The sequence below is a fragment of the Hibiscus syriacus genome, unplaced genomic scaffold, assembly GCF_006381635.1.
Source record: "Hibiscus syriacus cultivar Baekdansim isolate YM2019G1 unplaced genomic scaffold, ASM638163v2 tig00009013_pilon, whole genome shotgun sequence".
NCBI lineage: Eukaryota > Viridiplantae > Streptophyta > Magnoliopsida > Malvales > Malvaceae > Hibiscus > Hibiscus syriacus.
In genome coordinates this window covers 241,411-255,728 of record NW_024062182.1, presented here as the reverse complement: position 1 = coordinate 255,728, position 14,318 = coordinate 241,411, and the positions used below count along the sequence as shown (strand labels likewise).

The window sequence follows — 14,318 nt, the reverse complement described above, 5'->3', positions numbered from 1 at the left end:
TTCTGTAGAGAAGAAAAGCCCAATTTGCAAAACAAATTCTTCTGTTGGGTTCTCACACCAGTCCACAAAATAGCACCAAGTGAATAAATTAGGGCGGAAAATTTTTCGTTTTTTAGTTTTTCTGTATTTAATTTAGAGATAAAGTTAGGAATGGCAGAACGACCTGAACCCGACGGGAAAACCCGAAACCCGGCTAAGTTCGTGTCGGATTTGAATAATATCGGGTCGGGAATTCAAGGTAAAATTTGGAGATTTTTTTGGGTTCAGGTTCGGGTTAAGGTATCCCGGCTCGGATTATATATTATATATTTTATATTAATTATATTTAATACAAACAAAACATTTTGGGTTCGGTTTCGGGTTTGAGTACAACATTTCGGGTCGGGTTCATGGACAGGGCAAAAAAATCCCCGACGGGGCGCCCCGATAAAAAACCAGACGGGAAACGGGGCAGGGATGCGGAATCATTTTGGGGACGGGGACGGGGGAGCAAAACCCGCCCCGTTGCCATTCCTAGATAAAGTACACAAAGGGTACTGACTATAGGGTATTGTTTATTAGTCTCTCGATTATTAAAACTTAAAAAATAATCCTTCTAATATAAAGTGTTGCTTTGTTGAGTCTCTCAACTATTAAAAGTTACTAAATGATCACTCAACTATTTATTATGTTCCAAACTCGTATTTTTTCGTTAAAATTTGACTATTGTCTAAGTTGAACATTAAAATAATGATTGAATATGATAGTTATTTGAGATTCTGAGATCAGATTTTATCATATCACAATCAGCATGTTAGCATTCAGCTCATAATACCGTTAATTTTTTAACAGAAAGTTACTGGTTTGGAATATAATGAATAGTCAAATGATCATTTTGTAACTTTTAATAGTCGAATGACTCAACAAAGAAACAATTATAGTCGAAAGACCATTTTATAAATTTTAATAGTCGAGAGACTTAATAAAACAGTACCCTATAGTCAGGGACAATTTATGTATTTCACCTTTAATTTAGATTAATTGAATAATAAGGTTAGGCCATTTATGTACTTTACCTTTAATTTTGATTAATTAAATAATAAGATGAATATAGATAGTTTTATAAAATGAAAAAAATAATTAAAAAGCATGGGTATTTTTTTCCTCTTTTGTCCATTGATGTTTCAAAGGTAGTTTTATCGTACGGCAGCTTAATATACGGTTAAGAAAAATCACTACCATAAATATTATTTTTTTAATATTTTCGGTAAAGTGCTAACAAACATTATTTTTTCTACTGGAAATGTTAATTTCACTATTTAAAAACCGATAGAAAAAATAATATTTTAGTTAGCGTCCAATATTAACATTTCCGGTAGAAAAATAATGTTTTAGGTAGCGTATTACCGGAAATTTTAAAAAAATAATAACATTTCCGGTAACGCATTTTCTTAGCCGTATATTAAGGTTGTCGTACCTGAGACGTCCCGATGTTTCAAAAGTAATAGAATAGTGCCTGGTGTTTTTGTTTTATAATAAATAATGAAACATCGATGCATGAAATAAGTTGGTTCGGTCAACTAGCTTCATCTCGAGCTTTATCCAACGCAATGGAGTTTGGTGCTTGTAATCCAATCCTATCACGCCTTATACGAGGTTGTATCGAATCGATACATGATTTTTTATTAATATAAAGTGATGATAAAACGATATTTGTTCGGAATCGTTGTTATATACATATGGTTCATTCATCGTTTCGATTCCGGTTGACTCGCATCGGACTCGGACAAGAACACTCACGAGCGATGAATTAGATCATCTTTGATCAACTTGTTTCCAAGGTTTAGCTTGGATTCGGATGGTTTCGTCGTCTCTCTTAGCGTTGTGAAGCGGAGCTAACTCAAACTCCAACGCTATTGGATATATGCCATGGCAAAAATAAGCGACACTATCTCTGATTTTGTGGAGATCATTTGAATCGGAGTAATTTCAGTTAAAATGGTTCCCACGTGGAACAATCTCATTTCTTAATGAGTTTTCATCCATTTCTTCCTTTTTCCTCCCGCTCGGAGCATTTTCCGGAAAAACTCGAAAATCTTCATCTCATTTTCTGTTTGTTTCATGAATCGCTTGATTTTGGCGCTTGACCTCTTCTCGATTCGTTTCATCAATGAATCTGAGCTGATTTTGTTTTTTGCGATTTGATCGGAATTGAAATCAAATAAGTCTATTATTCTGGTTAGTTGTTGATTTATTTATTGATATATTGTTTTTTTTTTTCGTTTTTGCATTCGTATGAGAAAATTGGAAAATTCAATGCGTGTAGCAGGGATCGAAGATGGCGAGTTACAGCGGTTCACCGAGGCGGAGTTTTCCAAAGTCAGGCGTATCACCAGCTAGGAGAAAAGCACTGGAGAATGGAGGTTCCGACTCTATCCGGAAACTCTTGCCATCTTCTCGTACTACTCCGAAGTAAGTTTTTTCATTTCAAATTTTACGTTTGGTTTCTTTATCATTATTTTAAAAAAATCGAACAATTTTGGATGAAGGATCTTGGAAGTTATAATGTGTGGAAGGCATAATTAGTCTGTTGAACTTCCGTTCCAAAAATGAATAATTGAATTTGGATTTGAATGGATTGATAAAGGCAGTTGGTAATAATTTGTGAACATTCAGGTTCTAAATATGTACATCCTGTGAAATTAATAATGAAAAATGGTTAAAAATTGTATTCAACGTAAAATTTATGTTGAAAAAAAGTAATGATTCTTTTTTCCCTCTTTTATTGTTTCAACTTGCTTGTGGAAAGGGGACTAGCTGGTGAGAGAACGGTGAAGAGATTACGGATGTCGAAGGCCGTGACGGTACCGGAAAGTACCACCATTTACGAGGCCTCCAGGAAGATGGCTGCTCGTAAGGTTGATGCTTTATTGCTTACTGACTCCAATGCATTGCTCTGTGGGATTCTCACAGACAAGGTATGGCTAAAATCCTTGAAAGAGTATACCAAATTCACTTTACTTGAATCTCAAAATAAGGGAGACAAGTACCTGAATTAGTTTCTTCATTCCGATATGATTTCTCATGCCTTGCTCTCTTAGGCATTTTGGATTTCACATTTGCATGAAGAATGTGCTTTGTTCTTATATATTTAATCTAAAGTGAATCAGGTTAACGATGCTGTCTCTCTTTATTGATTCATTTTTGCCTGCAGGACATAGCTACAAGAGTGATTGCTCAGGAGCTTAATATGGAGGAGACACCGGTTTCCAAAGTAATGACTAAGAACCCAGTATTTGTTCTTTCTGACACTCTTGCTGTGGAAGCACTCCAGAAGATGGTGCAAGGTGCTTTTTTTGGTTGATTCCCACCCTTTTATGTGATATATTTTCCTGTATCTTACCCTTTAATATTGTTCTGATATCATTCTAAACAGGAAGATTTAGACACTTGCCTGTTGTACAGAATGGGGAGGTCATTGCTTTGCTTGATATAGCTGTGTGTCTGTATGATGCTATTGCTCGAATGGAAAGGTCAGCTGAAAAGGGAAAAGCTATTGCTGCAGCTGTTGAAGGCGTAGAAAAAAACTGGGGAACATCTTTCTCTGGTGTGTGGATAATGTTATCGTTTGCTTCAATGAGTTTTTTTGTCTTTGTTATATTCATTTTGTTTCTATAGTTTTAGCTATCAACATACCACTTTTAACTTTTAAGTCCATGCTGCTTTTTGGGGTAATATGCAGGTCAGAATACATTAATTCAGACACTTAAAGATTATATGTTCAGGCCCTCACTGTCTACAATTGTTGCAGACAATCCAAAGTAGGTAATACTTTTTTCCTTTTTAATGTATGTTTATTTTTTCCTTGTGATATTTTGAGTCGCTTTGCTTCATATGATACCTTTCTTTCAGGATTGCAACAGTTTCACCGGCCGACACAGTTTTAACTACTGCAAAAAAGATGCTTGAATGTCGGGCAAACTCTGCGGTTGTGACTATTGAAAACAAACCACGGGGGATTCTAACGTGAGTCTCTTTTGAATCAAATCACAATTCAACATTTTTCTAAGTTTTACCATTCTGATGTTATTATTTTTAATTGTTACAGTTGATATTGATGTTATTCTAAGTTTTTATTTTGGATTTCTGATAGTTCAAAGGATATATTGATGCGGGTAATAGCACATAATCTGCCTCCAGAGACTACTTTAGTGGAGAAGGTTTTTCTTTTCTTTTCTTTTCTTTTTTTTCCCCTTCTTCTGGATTTTTCTTTTTCCTTCTTGTGCCAACAGAGTTTGTTCTTATAGCTTGACCTTATATGCCAGCAGCAGCTCATCATTTTGGACCTCTATGATAAGCAATTTCTTGAGTTCTGTTCATTTTGCTTTTGATTTGATGTATAGGTTATGACTCCTAACCCAGCATGTGCAACGCTCAACACGCCAATTGTTCATGCTTTGAAGACCTTGCATGATGGCAACTTTTTACACCTTCCTGTGGTAGATAGAGGTGATATGAGTTGCTACCCTACAAAGAATATAGTTTTCTACATACATCAAACCAGTTCTCAATTAGTTTCTTTGGTTGGATGCAGACGGAGAAATAGTTGCTGTTGTGGATGTGTTCCACGTTACTCATGCCGCTGTTGCCACAGTAGGTCAAGTGAGTGTCATTCTGAAATTATAGTGTATCTTGGGGTAAACTACATGATTGGTCACGTTTGTTTAAGTTTTGTTCACTTTTTCTCACTGAATTCAAAAAACATAATATTTCATCACTTTCGTTTTTATTTAATTGAGATGTGATCACTTACCCTATCGACTTTTAAATATTTAGTCACTGAAATTTTGATAAGTAATCATAGATTAAATAAATCAAGATTCACAGGCACATTTGTTTCATACTTATAAATACAACATTTTTTTTATAAATAATACATGTGCAACGCGTCCTGAAGACAACTATTTATTCTCAAACACATAATGAACTTGTTAATGAGAAAGAACAAGATTATAATGTTTTTTCCTATTTCCTTGGCGATTCATGATGTTTTTGTTATGACCCCATAATTTTTTCAACAACTAGGTTGGGAAAAATTTTGCAATCAACAATGAGACCACCACAACAATGGTGCAGAAGTTTTGGGATTCCGCAATGTCCTTACCTCCCATTGAAGATGAAGACGAGACAAGAAGGTTTTTAATGTTGTTGCCCTGTTTATGTTGCTGTGTCAGTGTTATGTGCCATTACTGCTTTACTAACTTATTGATAGTGATGTTTCAGCTATAGCTCATTGAAGTTGGCTTCTGAAGTAGCAGAGACAGAGAGATCTCTTCCTTGTCCTTCCTCCACTATGCCTTGTACATTTGGTTTCAAACTACAAGATAAAAGGGGCCGAATGCATAGATTTCTTTGTGGTATGTACTATTTCTACTCATAAGCTGCGCAATGGTTTCAAAGAGGACCCATGAATTCCATATCGGTTGAGTATTAGAGTTGATCTTAGGACATAGTGTTCGCATTACTTTCAACCTGTGAGGTTCCTTTTTCATGAGTAAAACTGTGAGGTTCAACACTTTGAAGAGGACAATAACTTCTAGTTTTGTGTAGTCTGTGACATTTGATACTAGAGCCGGTCTAGAGTACGACTGATGTGCCATTTAGGACAATGAGCCCTTGTTGGAGTATGGGAGAATGTCATGGTCCTAGAGAGGAACCATGAACCATGAACCATGAATCCCGCATTGGTTTAGACTGTGATACTAGGCACCAACACATAAGGACAGACGCAGGATTTTATGTTATGAGGTGTGATTTTATAAAATTTTACGGGATTAAATTATAAAATTTTAGGAGAGATAAAAATATATTATTAATTAAAAATATAAAAAAAATATCTAAATTATATGACAATTTAAAATTTTCATGGACGACATGCCAGTCCCTTTTCAGTCCATCCCTGCCTCCACATATAGATGTCCTTTTCTTTTACATGTGGCTCATACGCGAGTGTGGCTTGTTTGTAACTTGTCAAACATATGCAGTCCTACAAAACACTTCTAGGCTAGTTAACTTGTAAATGCCGGCATGCCACTAGCTTCAAGAATTGTTCCTTCAAATTCATTTTGGTCCAAGTTATTATTGAAGAACACTTTTCTAGTGGGCTGGCCACTTTATACAGCTGCTGAAATTAGTGTTCAATATATACTATTAGAGGATCTAGGCCTGTAAACGAATCAAATGTTTAGCGAACCATTTAGTGGGAAGTTTGTTTATGTTCGTTTATTTATTAAACAAACACACATGAACAAGGTTTTATGTTTGTTTAACTAAATGAATAAATACGAAAAAAAATGTTTGTTCGTTCATTTACATTCGTGAACGCTTTATAATCCATTTGTTTATGCTCGTTTGTTTATTTCATTTATGTTCTCTAGACATGTTTGAAATATAAATACTTAATAAATTTTAACCATAAATCCATTAATATTTTTAAACTCAATTAATTTTAAACCCAAATAAATCAAATCAATTAAAGAAAATATAAATCCTAAAATTGTTTGAAAAGAAAAATACTCTTCTTAAATGTAAACCCAATTAATTTTATCTTCCTTCATTTATGTTCGTTTATATTCATTCGTTTGTGTTTATTTACGTTCGTTCATTTGTGTTCGTTTAATTCGTTTATCATTTAAATGAACGAACACAAACAAGCTAAATTTCTTAATGAACGAACATGAACAAGAAATTCCTTTCGTTTTTGTTCGTTTGTTGTTAAACGAACGAACATGAACATGAACATGAACATGAACATGAACATACCCTCGTTCGTGTTTGTTCGGTTCGTTTACAGGCTTAAGAGGATCTAATTCTTTATATACACCATACAGTTTTACACACTATTGTGTCCAGACAATTGTATTTGATAGTTTTTTTTTTTTTGGCATGTTTCTGCTGGATGCAGATACACGCAGTTTAACTAATCTAACAAGTGCAGTCCTTCGTAGGCTGGGGGATGACAGAGATAGAAACATAGTGCCTCAGATCCTGGTATATTTTTACAAATATTATTAGTCTTTTTGTTTTTATGATTACTTTAGGTGTCTAAAATATTTTTCTCAGAAATTTATGCTAATTGATGGACTTATTATGCAGTATGAAGATGGAGACCATGACAAAGTTGTATTGGCGTCAGACTATGATCTTCAAGTGGCCGTGGAACATGCAAGGTTGGTTGGCTTGAAGGTATGATCATATTTTTAAAGAACCCTATTATTTTTTTGAGCATTTTGGTCCTCATCATTTCATTTTCGGGAAAAATATCCCTCTATATATGGAAACCCTTAGTTAGAATGCAATTAGCACTCTAAAATAGGGCCTTTTTTACCCTAAAATGAAATATTGAGAGCCAAAATACTATAACAAAAAAGAAGGTCAAAGTGACTATTTTGTCTAATGTTACGGGCCCTTTTTCTTCTAAAATGCAACGTTCCAAAATGATAGTTTCAGTAAATATTGGAGAATAATTTTGATATTATGCAAATATAATATTATGCTACTTTTGGTAGAAGTGCGAAGGAATATATATATATATATTGATGCTTTTAATATTCAAATTATCAGTTTTTGTTCGTTTTAGTATCTAAATTTTCATTTTTTTAAATCATACCTAAAGTTTATACTTTAGTTTTTGTTTCATTTTAATACCTCCATTCAAAAATTAACGTTAAGTTTTGAAAAACTGAAAGTTTAGGTATTAAAATGGACCAAAACTAATAGTTTAATTACTAAACGCATTAAATTTTTAATGATAGGTACTAAATGAAATGAAAATTAAATGTTAGGTATGGTTTTGAAAAAATAAAAGTTTAGGTACTAAAACATACCGAGACTGATAATTTAAATACTAAATATGTAGTTTACCCTATTAATTATTTTGAATAGGTATTATTATTATTATTATTATTATTATTATTTTGATCAACCTTCTAGTTTCAAGTTTAGGTTCGTACTAATTCTTCTTTATGTCACATTGATACATGCTTGAAATTGCATTGTTGCGTCGGAACAATGTCTATACTGAATCAATCCCCTATAAAATTATGTGTGGAGCTCAACATGTCTGAAACCTCTTTTACTCGGGATGGACCGAGAGGGGTGGGTGAGGGCAATTGTCCTCCTGAAAATTCAAAATTATCATATATTTTATATTCTTCTATGTATTTTCTATTGAATCAAGTTAAAGGCATCTAAATGATGCTTTGTGCAGGGTTTGAGGTTGCACTTAGATTGTGCAGGGACGAAAGATCATCTACGTGCCTCCAATTCACGATACTCGAATTATGCAAACTCCGATGCATGGACTACTGCATACAACACCGTCGCAGCCGGGGCGGCCGTCGTTGCCGGGTTGGGCTTATTAGCGTACTTGAGGAAGGCCGGTAATTAGCATTCTTAAGAAAACTTCCAATCCCTCTCTCTCTATATATATAAAGAACTTTGCTTAGGATTGATTGGCCAAAGTTGGGTTTGGTTTAGAGTCACTCCATATGTTTGATTTGTTTCCCTCATTTTCAAAATACAAATTAAGAATTTTTTCTTAGCTTATATTAAATCTTCATATATCGATTAAAATGAAAATTTATAATTATTTTATGTATTTTTATTGAAAATCTGTTTTCGTTTCCTTAAATTTTATGAGTTTAAGTTCGTCTCTTGAAATTTTTAAAAATTCAGATTCACTCCCTTACCATAAAATTATGCGTTCGTCTCTGTTCACGACAGATTGTCATCACCATTCAAATGGGTATCCCAAGAATTGTCACTAGATTGAAAATTTATTTTTGGATTATTTGAAAGTGGATTAATATAGGTTTAAAGTTGATGACATATTTTTATTATCTTTTCAAAAGAATTTAAACTTTCAAATATTTTTTTTAAAATTTGATTAAATTTATATAAGTATGATGATTAAAGATAATTTTAAATATCGAGATTATGAGTATTTCATAAAATAAGACAAGTCTAATCAAGTTTAAGAAATAATTTATACGTGTTTAAAATTAACAAATTTTTGTTATAATATTCTCAAATCTCGTATTTTTATATCTCTTTTAAAAATGTTTAAATATAAGTTTCTAAACATACAGTCATTTAGATATTAAAGATAAGTCGATAAGATATATATGTGTATCTCATCATCCGTCGACTTGTGTTCTTACAAATACGTGTCGAAATAATTCGAAATATCATCTAATATTATCAGTTAAAGACATGTATATAATATTAATTAAAAAATTGAAGAAATTTTAAAAGAAACTCTTAAAAGTTATAATAAAAATCAAAATATTATAAGTATTTAAAAAAATTAAATCAAAATTATTTTAGTTTAAACTTATTATTATTATTATAAAATAATGAAATAATAGTAGTAGTGTGAAACTGGTCAATCCACCCTTTTTCAATGCCTTATTTTGGGACTTTTGTTTCATTATTTTTAGGGTAAATTTAAAACTAGTCACCCATCTATTATTATTTTTTACTTTGGTCATCAAACTCTTGAATTTCCCACTTTTTTTTTAATTTTCACACTATTAATATTGCACTATGGGCACAACATCCTTCAATAGGGTTCAATGCTTAACCATTGCACTAAACAAGATACTTTATTGAAATTAATTGTTTTTATATTTATTAAAGTATATTAATTATAACACAACTTACAAAATGTTATAAGAATATATTTCAATAAAATATTTATAATTTATGTTATGATTGATATATATTTTATAGATATAAGCACAATTAATTTTTATTATAGTTTAAATTAAATATTATTTTTATCAATTATCGATTGGCAAATAAAATGATGACATTTATATTCTTGTTATTAAAAATATCAATTTATTAAAAAATTAATAAGTAAAATTACTGATGTGAAGAGGGTAAATGAAATGAAAAATCAAAAATAGATAAACTATTATTTTCACGTTAACATTGCCGTTAAATTTTAAATGGAAAATATAATGTTAATGACGAGTCGGCCCAGAAAAGTTTAGTGACCAAAGTAGAAAAGCTTTAGTAATTGGGGTGATCAATAGAACAATTTACCCTTATTTTAACTTCTTTTATAATTTTCCCTTTAGTGAATTATTGGCCAAAAAAAAGAACATACATCATTTTTCACATTCCTTAGTCTCTAAGGCCGAGACTAATAATAGATAATACACATCCAAATGTATATGAGTTTTTTTCCCTTTGTTTTTATATATTTGAATAATATTTAAATTAAATTATTTTAATTATTATTTTTAATACATTTAGAGCTGGTATGAATAATAATATTCATAAATCTATTATTTGTATTTGTTTCATTTTTATGAATATTAAATTTAAATTTGAATATTTATTATTCAGTTCGTTTTATTTTTCCTCAAAAAAAGATTTTATTATTTGAATTTACTTTTTTTTATAAATAATAAATTTAAATAAATTAATCGTTTTTAATAATTTCTCTTAATAAATTTAAATAATCTAATTAATCCATATTAAAAAAGGGTAAAATACATCATTTCTCACTGAACTTTATTATCTCTCATATTTTATTTACTGTACTTTCAATTTTTCTAATTTACTCATTGAACTTCCAAATTATTATTGTTTTGATCACTTTGAATTATTTATTATTATTTTCACATTACATGGCATTTTTTATAATTATTTAATATAAAAATAATTTTATTATTATTTCGAATATCAAGGTGATCAACAGTCGGTGGTGATTATTTTGAGTCTTTTTGAATTTAGTAAAAATAAAATATTATTTTATTATTTATTTTAAATTACTTTTACATTATGTAATAATAATAATGACACTTCATACAAAAATAATAATAAAATAATCCAAAGTGATCAAAACAGGAGCAATTCGAAAGTTCAGTGAATAAATTAGAAAAATTGAAAGTAGAGAAAAAAATAAGAAAGTAGGTAAAGTTCAGTAAGAAATAATGTAATTTACCCAAAAAAATCACCTTAAAACATGTTAGCATTGTTGACTATATAAATTCCTTTAAGATCAACAGGGATGTGCTGGGTCCGATTTTTTTGTCCACCTAACCTAACCTTAGAACAATGACTCCTCCACTAGAAATCTAACTTGACCAGTATAATATATACCCTCCACCCGATCCGACCCGAAATAATAAAAAATATTATTTTTATTTAATAAAAACAATAATTTAATTGAAAAAAATAATATATTATAATTATTTCTAAATATATAAGGTAAAATTATTTCTTTTCCGGGTCAGGTCAGGTATTTTTCACACTAAACCCAACCCGACCCGAACACCACCTTTAAAAAACGACCTAAATCCGAATTTTTTTAAAAAACCTGACCCGGTCGGGTCGGGTAGGGTCGGAACTCGTTCGATTCGGATCCTATTCTCATCCCTAAGGACCAACCTGTCTCCAATTATCTACAATGGTTAAATTGTTTTATTAGTCACCGTACTATATGAAAATTATTGATTTAGTTCATATTATTTAATTTTATCATTTTTAGTCATGTACTTTTCAAATTCCAATTTTTTTACATAACCATAATCATTAAACTTGTTATGTCAAATTTCATTATTATTCTTATACTATATGCACAAGTTGTAAATTTAGTTCATATATTTTTTAATTTGATTATTTCAAGTCTCTTAATTTAATCATATTATTAATATATCGTTTGAGTCAAAAATAAAATTTTAAAAGTTTAAATATATAAAGATTAACCTCATTCACTTTTCATTTAAATTATTATTATTTTCTTGAAAATAAGAAATATCAAAACAATAATTGGATTAGGCTGTGGTGCACATGCCTCAATGTATAACTTTTTTTATTTAGTCAATTAATTCATATGATAAAATGTTTGTTTTTTACTTTCATATAATTATCCGTATTTGATCTATGGTCGATTATTCAGATAGAATATTACGAGCTCTAATATGAGAGTGATATTCTCAACTCAGATTGTTTTATTCATAACATGTGATTTGAACCTTTGATCTTATTCTAAATTAGTTAATAGATCAAATTTAATGTAATTTTTTATATATATATATATATATATATATATATATATAAAGATAGATATCTTTTATGAATTTTAGGCTTAATACAAAAATAAACGTTGAAGAATTTTTCGTTAAAAATAGATGTTTAAAGTTTTCTCCGTTATATATTTTAGGTGTCTACCGTTAAGTGACACGTGTCACGTCCAGATTTTTTTTAAATAAAATATTATTTTAAAAAATTAAAATCTGGAGTGACACGTGTCACTTAACGGGTTTTTTTAACGGTAGACACCAAAAAATGTAACGGAGAAAACTTTAGGCACCTATTTTTAACGAAAAATTCTTTAGGAACTAAAAGATAATTTTGACTATAGTTTAGGCACTTATTTTTATATTAAGCCTAAATGTTAATTAAGTTTTTCAAACTTTTTCTAAGATTTTATTTGACTTTAGCGTGCCACGTCAGTTTTTTAGTGGCAGTTGACAACAATGAGAATAATAATAAGTGATTATGTTACAATTTTTAAAAGGTTTGATGATTAAAATATAAGCATCCTAGGGATTATTTATGTAGTTTTCCCTTAAAATTTTAAATAATGATTTTTAAGAAGCTTATTTATATTTTGATGCAATAAATTATTATCATCATTAATTATTAGATGAGACAGTCATGCTCGACGAACACCGCTGAGCACCATTAATTTAATTTATAAAAATATAAAATTCTAAAAGACTCGGCGTATAATTATGAATTAGTTAAAAATATAAAGGTAAATTATTTAAAATAAAATATTGATTACATTATTTTCCATAATTTTTTTAACAATGATTGGATCAAATATAATGTAATTAATATTTTTTTAAATAATTAACTTTTAAATTTTAACTAATTTATAATTATACGTTGAGTCCTTTAGAATTTTAAATTTTTATAAATTAAATTAATGGTACTCAACATACTCATCGTTAGTAGTATTCAACGATACTCGTCGGGTGATATAGAATTTTTCTAATTATCATTATACTTGTTAGTTAACATTGCACTAATTAATGGATAATAACTTGTCGTTAGATACATAACACTAAATAATGGATGAGTAACTTCCTTGAGTAAAAACATAGAGAATCTTTGTGATAATTGTAATCTAAAACTTTTTAGGAAAATGATGATTTGACCTTTGCTTTAATTTAATTATATATTATTATGTTCGATAAATTACATTAAATACCCGACCAAAAAATATATAATTTTACCTTATATATTTAGGAATAATTAAAATAATACCCCTCTATATATTATTTTTTCAATTAAGTCACTGTTTTTTATTGAATAAAAATAATATTTTTTTATTATTTCGGGTCGAGTTTTTAAGTTATATATCGGGTCTGGTTCGGGTATGGTGAAATCATGTTTTGGTCGGGTCGGGTCGGGTCGGGTCTCGGGTGGAGGACTCCTTGTTCTCGGGTCGGGTCGGGTGGGCCAAAAACCCGATTCATGCCCATCCTTAAATCAAACAGGTAAAAAGTTAATTCAACATGATGGATCATTTATGTTTGTGTTTTTTACACTTTTTTTTGCCCATTTCAAAAATTATAATACATAATCACTTTCGTTTTTATTTAATTAATTTATGGTCACTTTCGTTTTCATTTAATTAAGATGTGATCATCACTGGTTAACTTCCGTTAACGATTAACATATTAGTTGACATAGTATTTTTGTATAACCACACATTTGGTCCATGTTATTTACATATTATCTCAATTTAGTCTTATTTTTAATAAATTTGATCATCTAATTGAATGATGTCATGTGTCACCATTCGATTGGAGGACTAATTTTATTTTAATTTATTTAATTTAATATATTTAATTTATTAAAATAAATTAACCCTATATTAAAATAAATTAAATTATAATAAAGTTAGTCCTCCAACCGAATGGTGACACATCACACTGATGACACGTGATATCATTTGATTGGATGATTAAATTTATTATAATTTATTATAAGTATGATTAAATTAAGAGAATATGTAAATAACTGAGACCAAATGTGTGTTTATATCAAAATATTTAGTAATAATTAACAAATGAGGACCAAACCTTAATTTAATAAAAAAATGACTATATATATATATTTTTAAATCAGTGATAAAAATAGACAACACAAACATAACTAATCAATTATGTAGTTAATCCGTAATTAAAATATATGAATTTAAATGTGTTGGAGCCGAGGCTAACATGTAACCAAAAGGTAATACCATATTA

The 14,318-nt window shown here is 29.8% G+C and overlaps 1 protein-coding gene across 2 annotated transcripts; it reads left to right on the top strand.

Moving 5' to 3' along the window:
* The first annotated feature begins 2,083 nt into the window (after positions 1 to 2,083).
* LOC120203007 (CBS domain-containing protein CBSCBSPB5-like) lies at positions 2,084 to 8,531 on the top strand. 2 transcript variants are annotated; one of them, XM_039203376.1, is made up of 15 exons: positions 2,084 to 2,217; positions 2,306 to 2,444; positions 2,767 to 2,957; positions 3,194 to 3,326; positions 3,416 to 3,586; positions 3,722 to 3,800; positions 3,892 to 4,005; positions 4,133 to 4,199; positions 4,383 to 4,488; positions 4,574 to 4,632; positions 5,065 to 5,174; positions 5,263 to 5,396; positions 6,944 to 7,029; positions 7,135 to 7,224; positions 8,249 to 8,531. In XM_039203376.1, the coding sequence occupies exons 2-15, from the start codon at positions 2,318 to 2,320 to the stop codon at positions 8,426 to 8,428; spliced, it is 1,647 nt and encodes a 548-aa protein (XP_039059307.1). In that variant the 5' UTR covers positions 2,084 to 2,217; positions 2,306 to 2,317; the 3' UTR covers positions 8,429 to 8,531. The 2 variants fall into 2 exon arrangements, with proteins under 2 accessions (XP_039059307.1, XP_039059306.1); XM_039203375.1 differs by lacking the exon at positions 2,084 to 2,217 and having other exon boundaries at positions 2,268 to 2,444.
* The last annotated feature ends 5,787 nt before the right edge of the window (positions 8,532 to 14,318 follow it).

Excerpts from the sequence above, each read along its gene's own strand:
- LOC120203007 (XM_039203376.1), top strand. The coding sequence starts at position 2,318 with ATGGCGAGTTACAGCGGTTCACCGAGGCGGAGTTTTCCAAAGTCAGGC. Across the intron at positions 7,030-7,134 it reads ACATAGTGCCTCAGATCCTG|TATGAAGATGGAGACCATGA; the intron begins GTATATTTTTAC and ends CTTATTATGCAG. Across the intron at positions 7,225-8,248 it reads CAAGGTTGGTTGGCTTGAAG|GGTTTGAGGTTGCACTTAGA; the intron begins GTATGATCATAT and ends TGCTTTGTGCAG.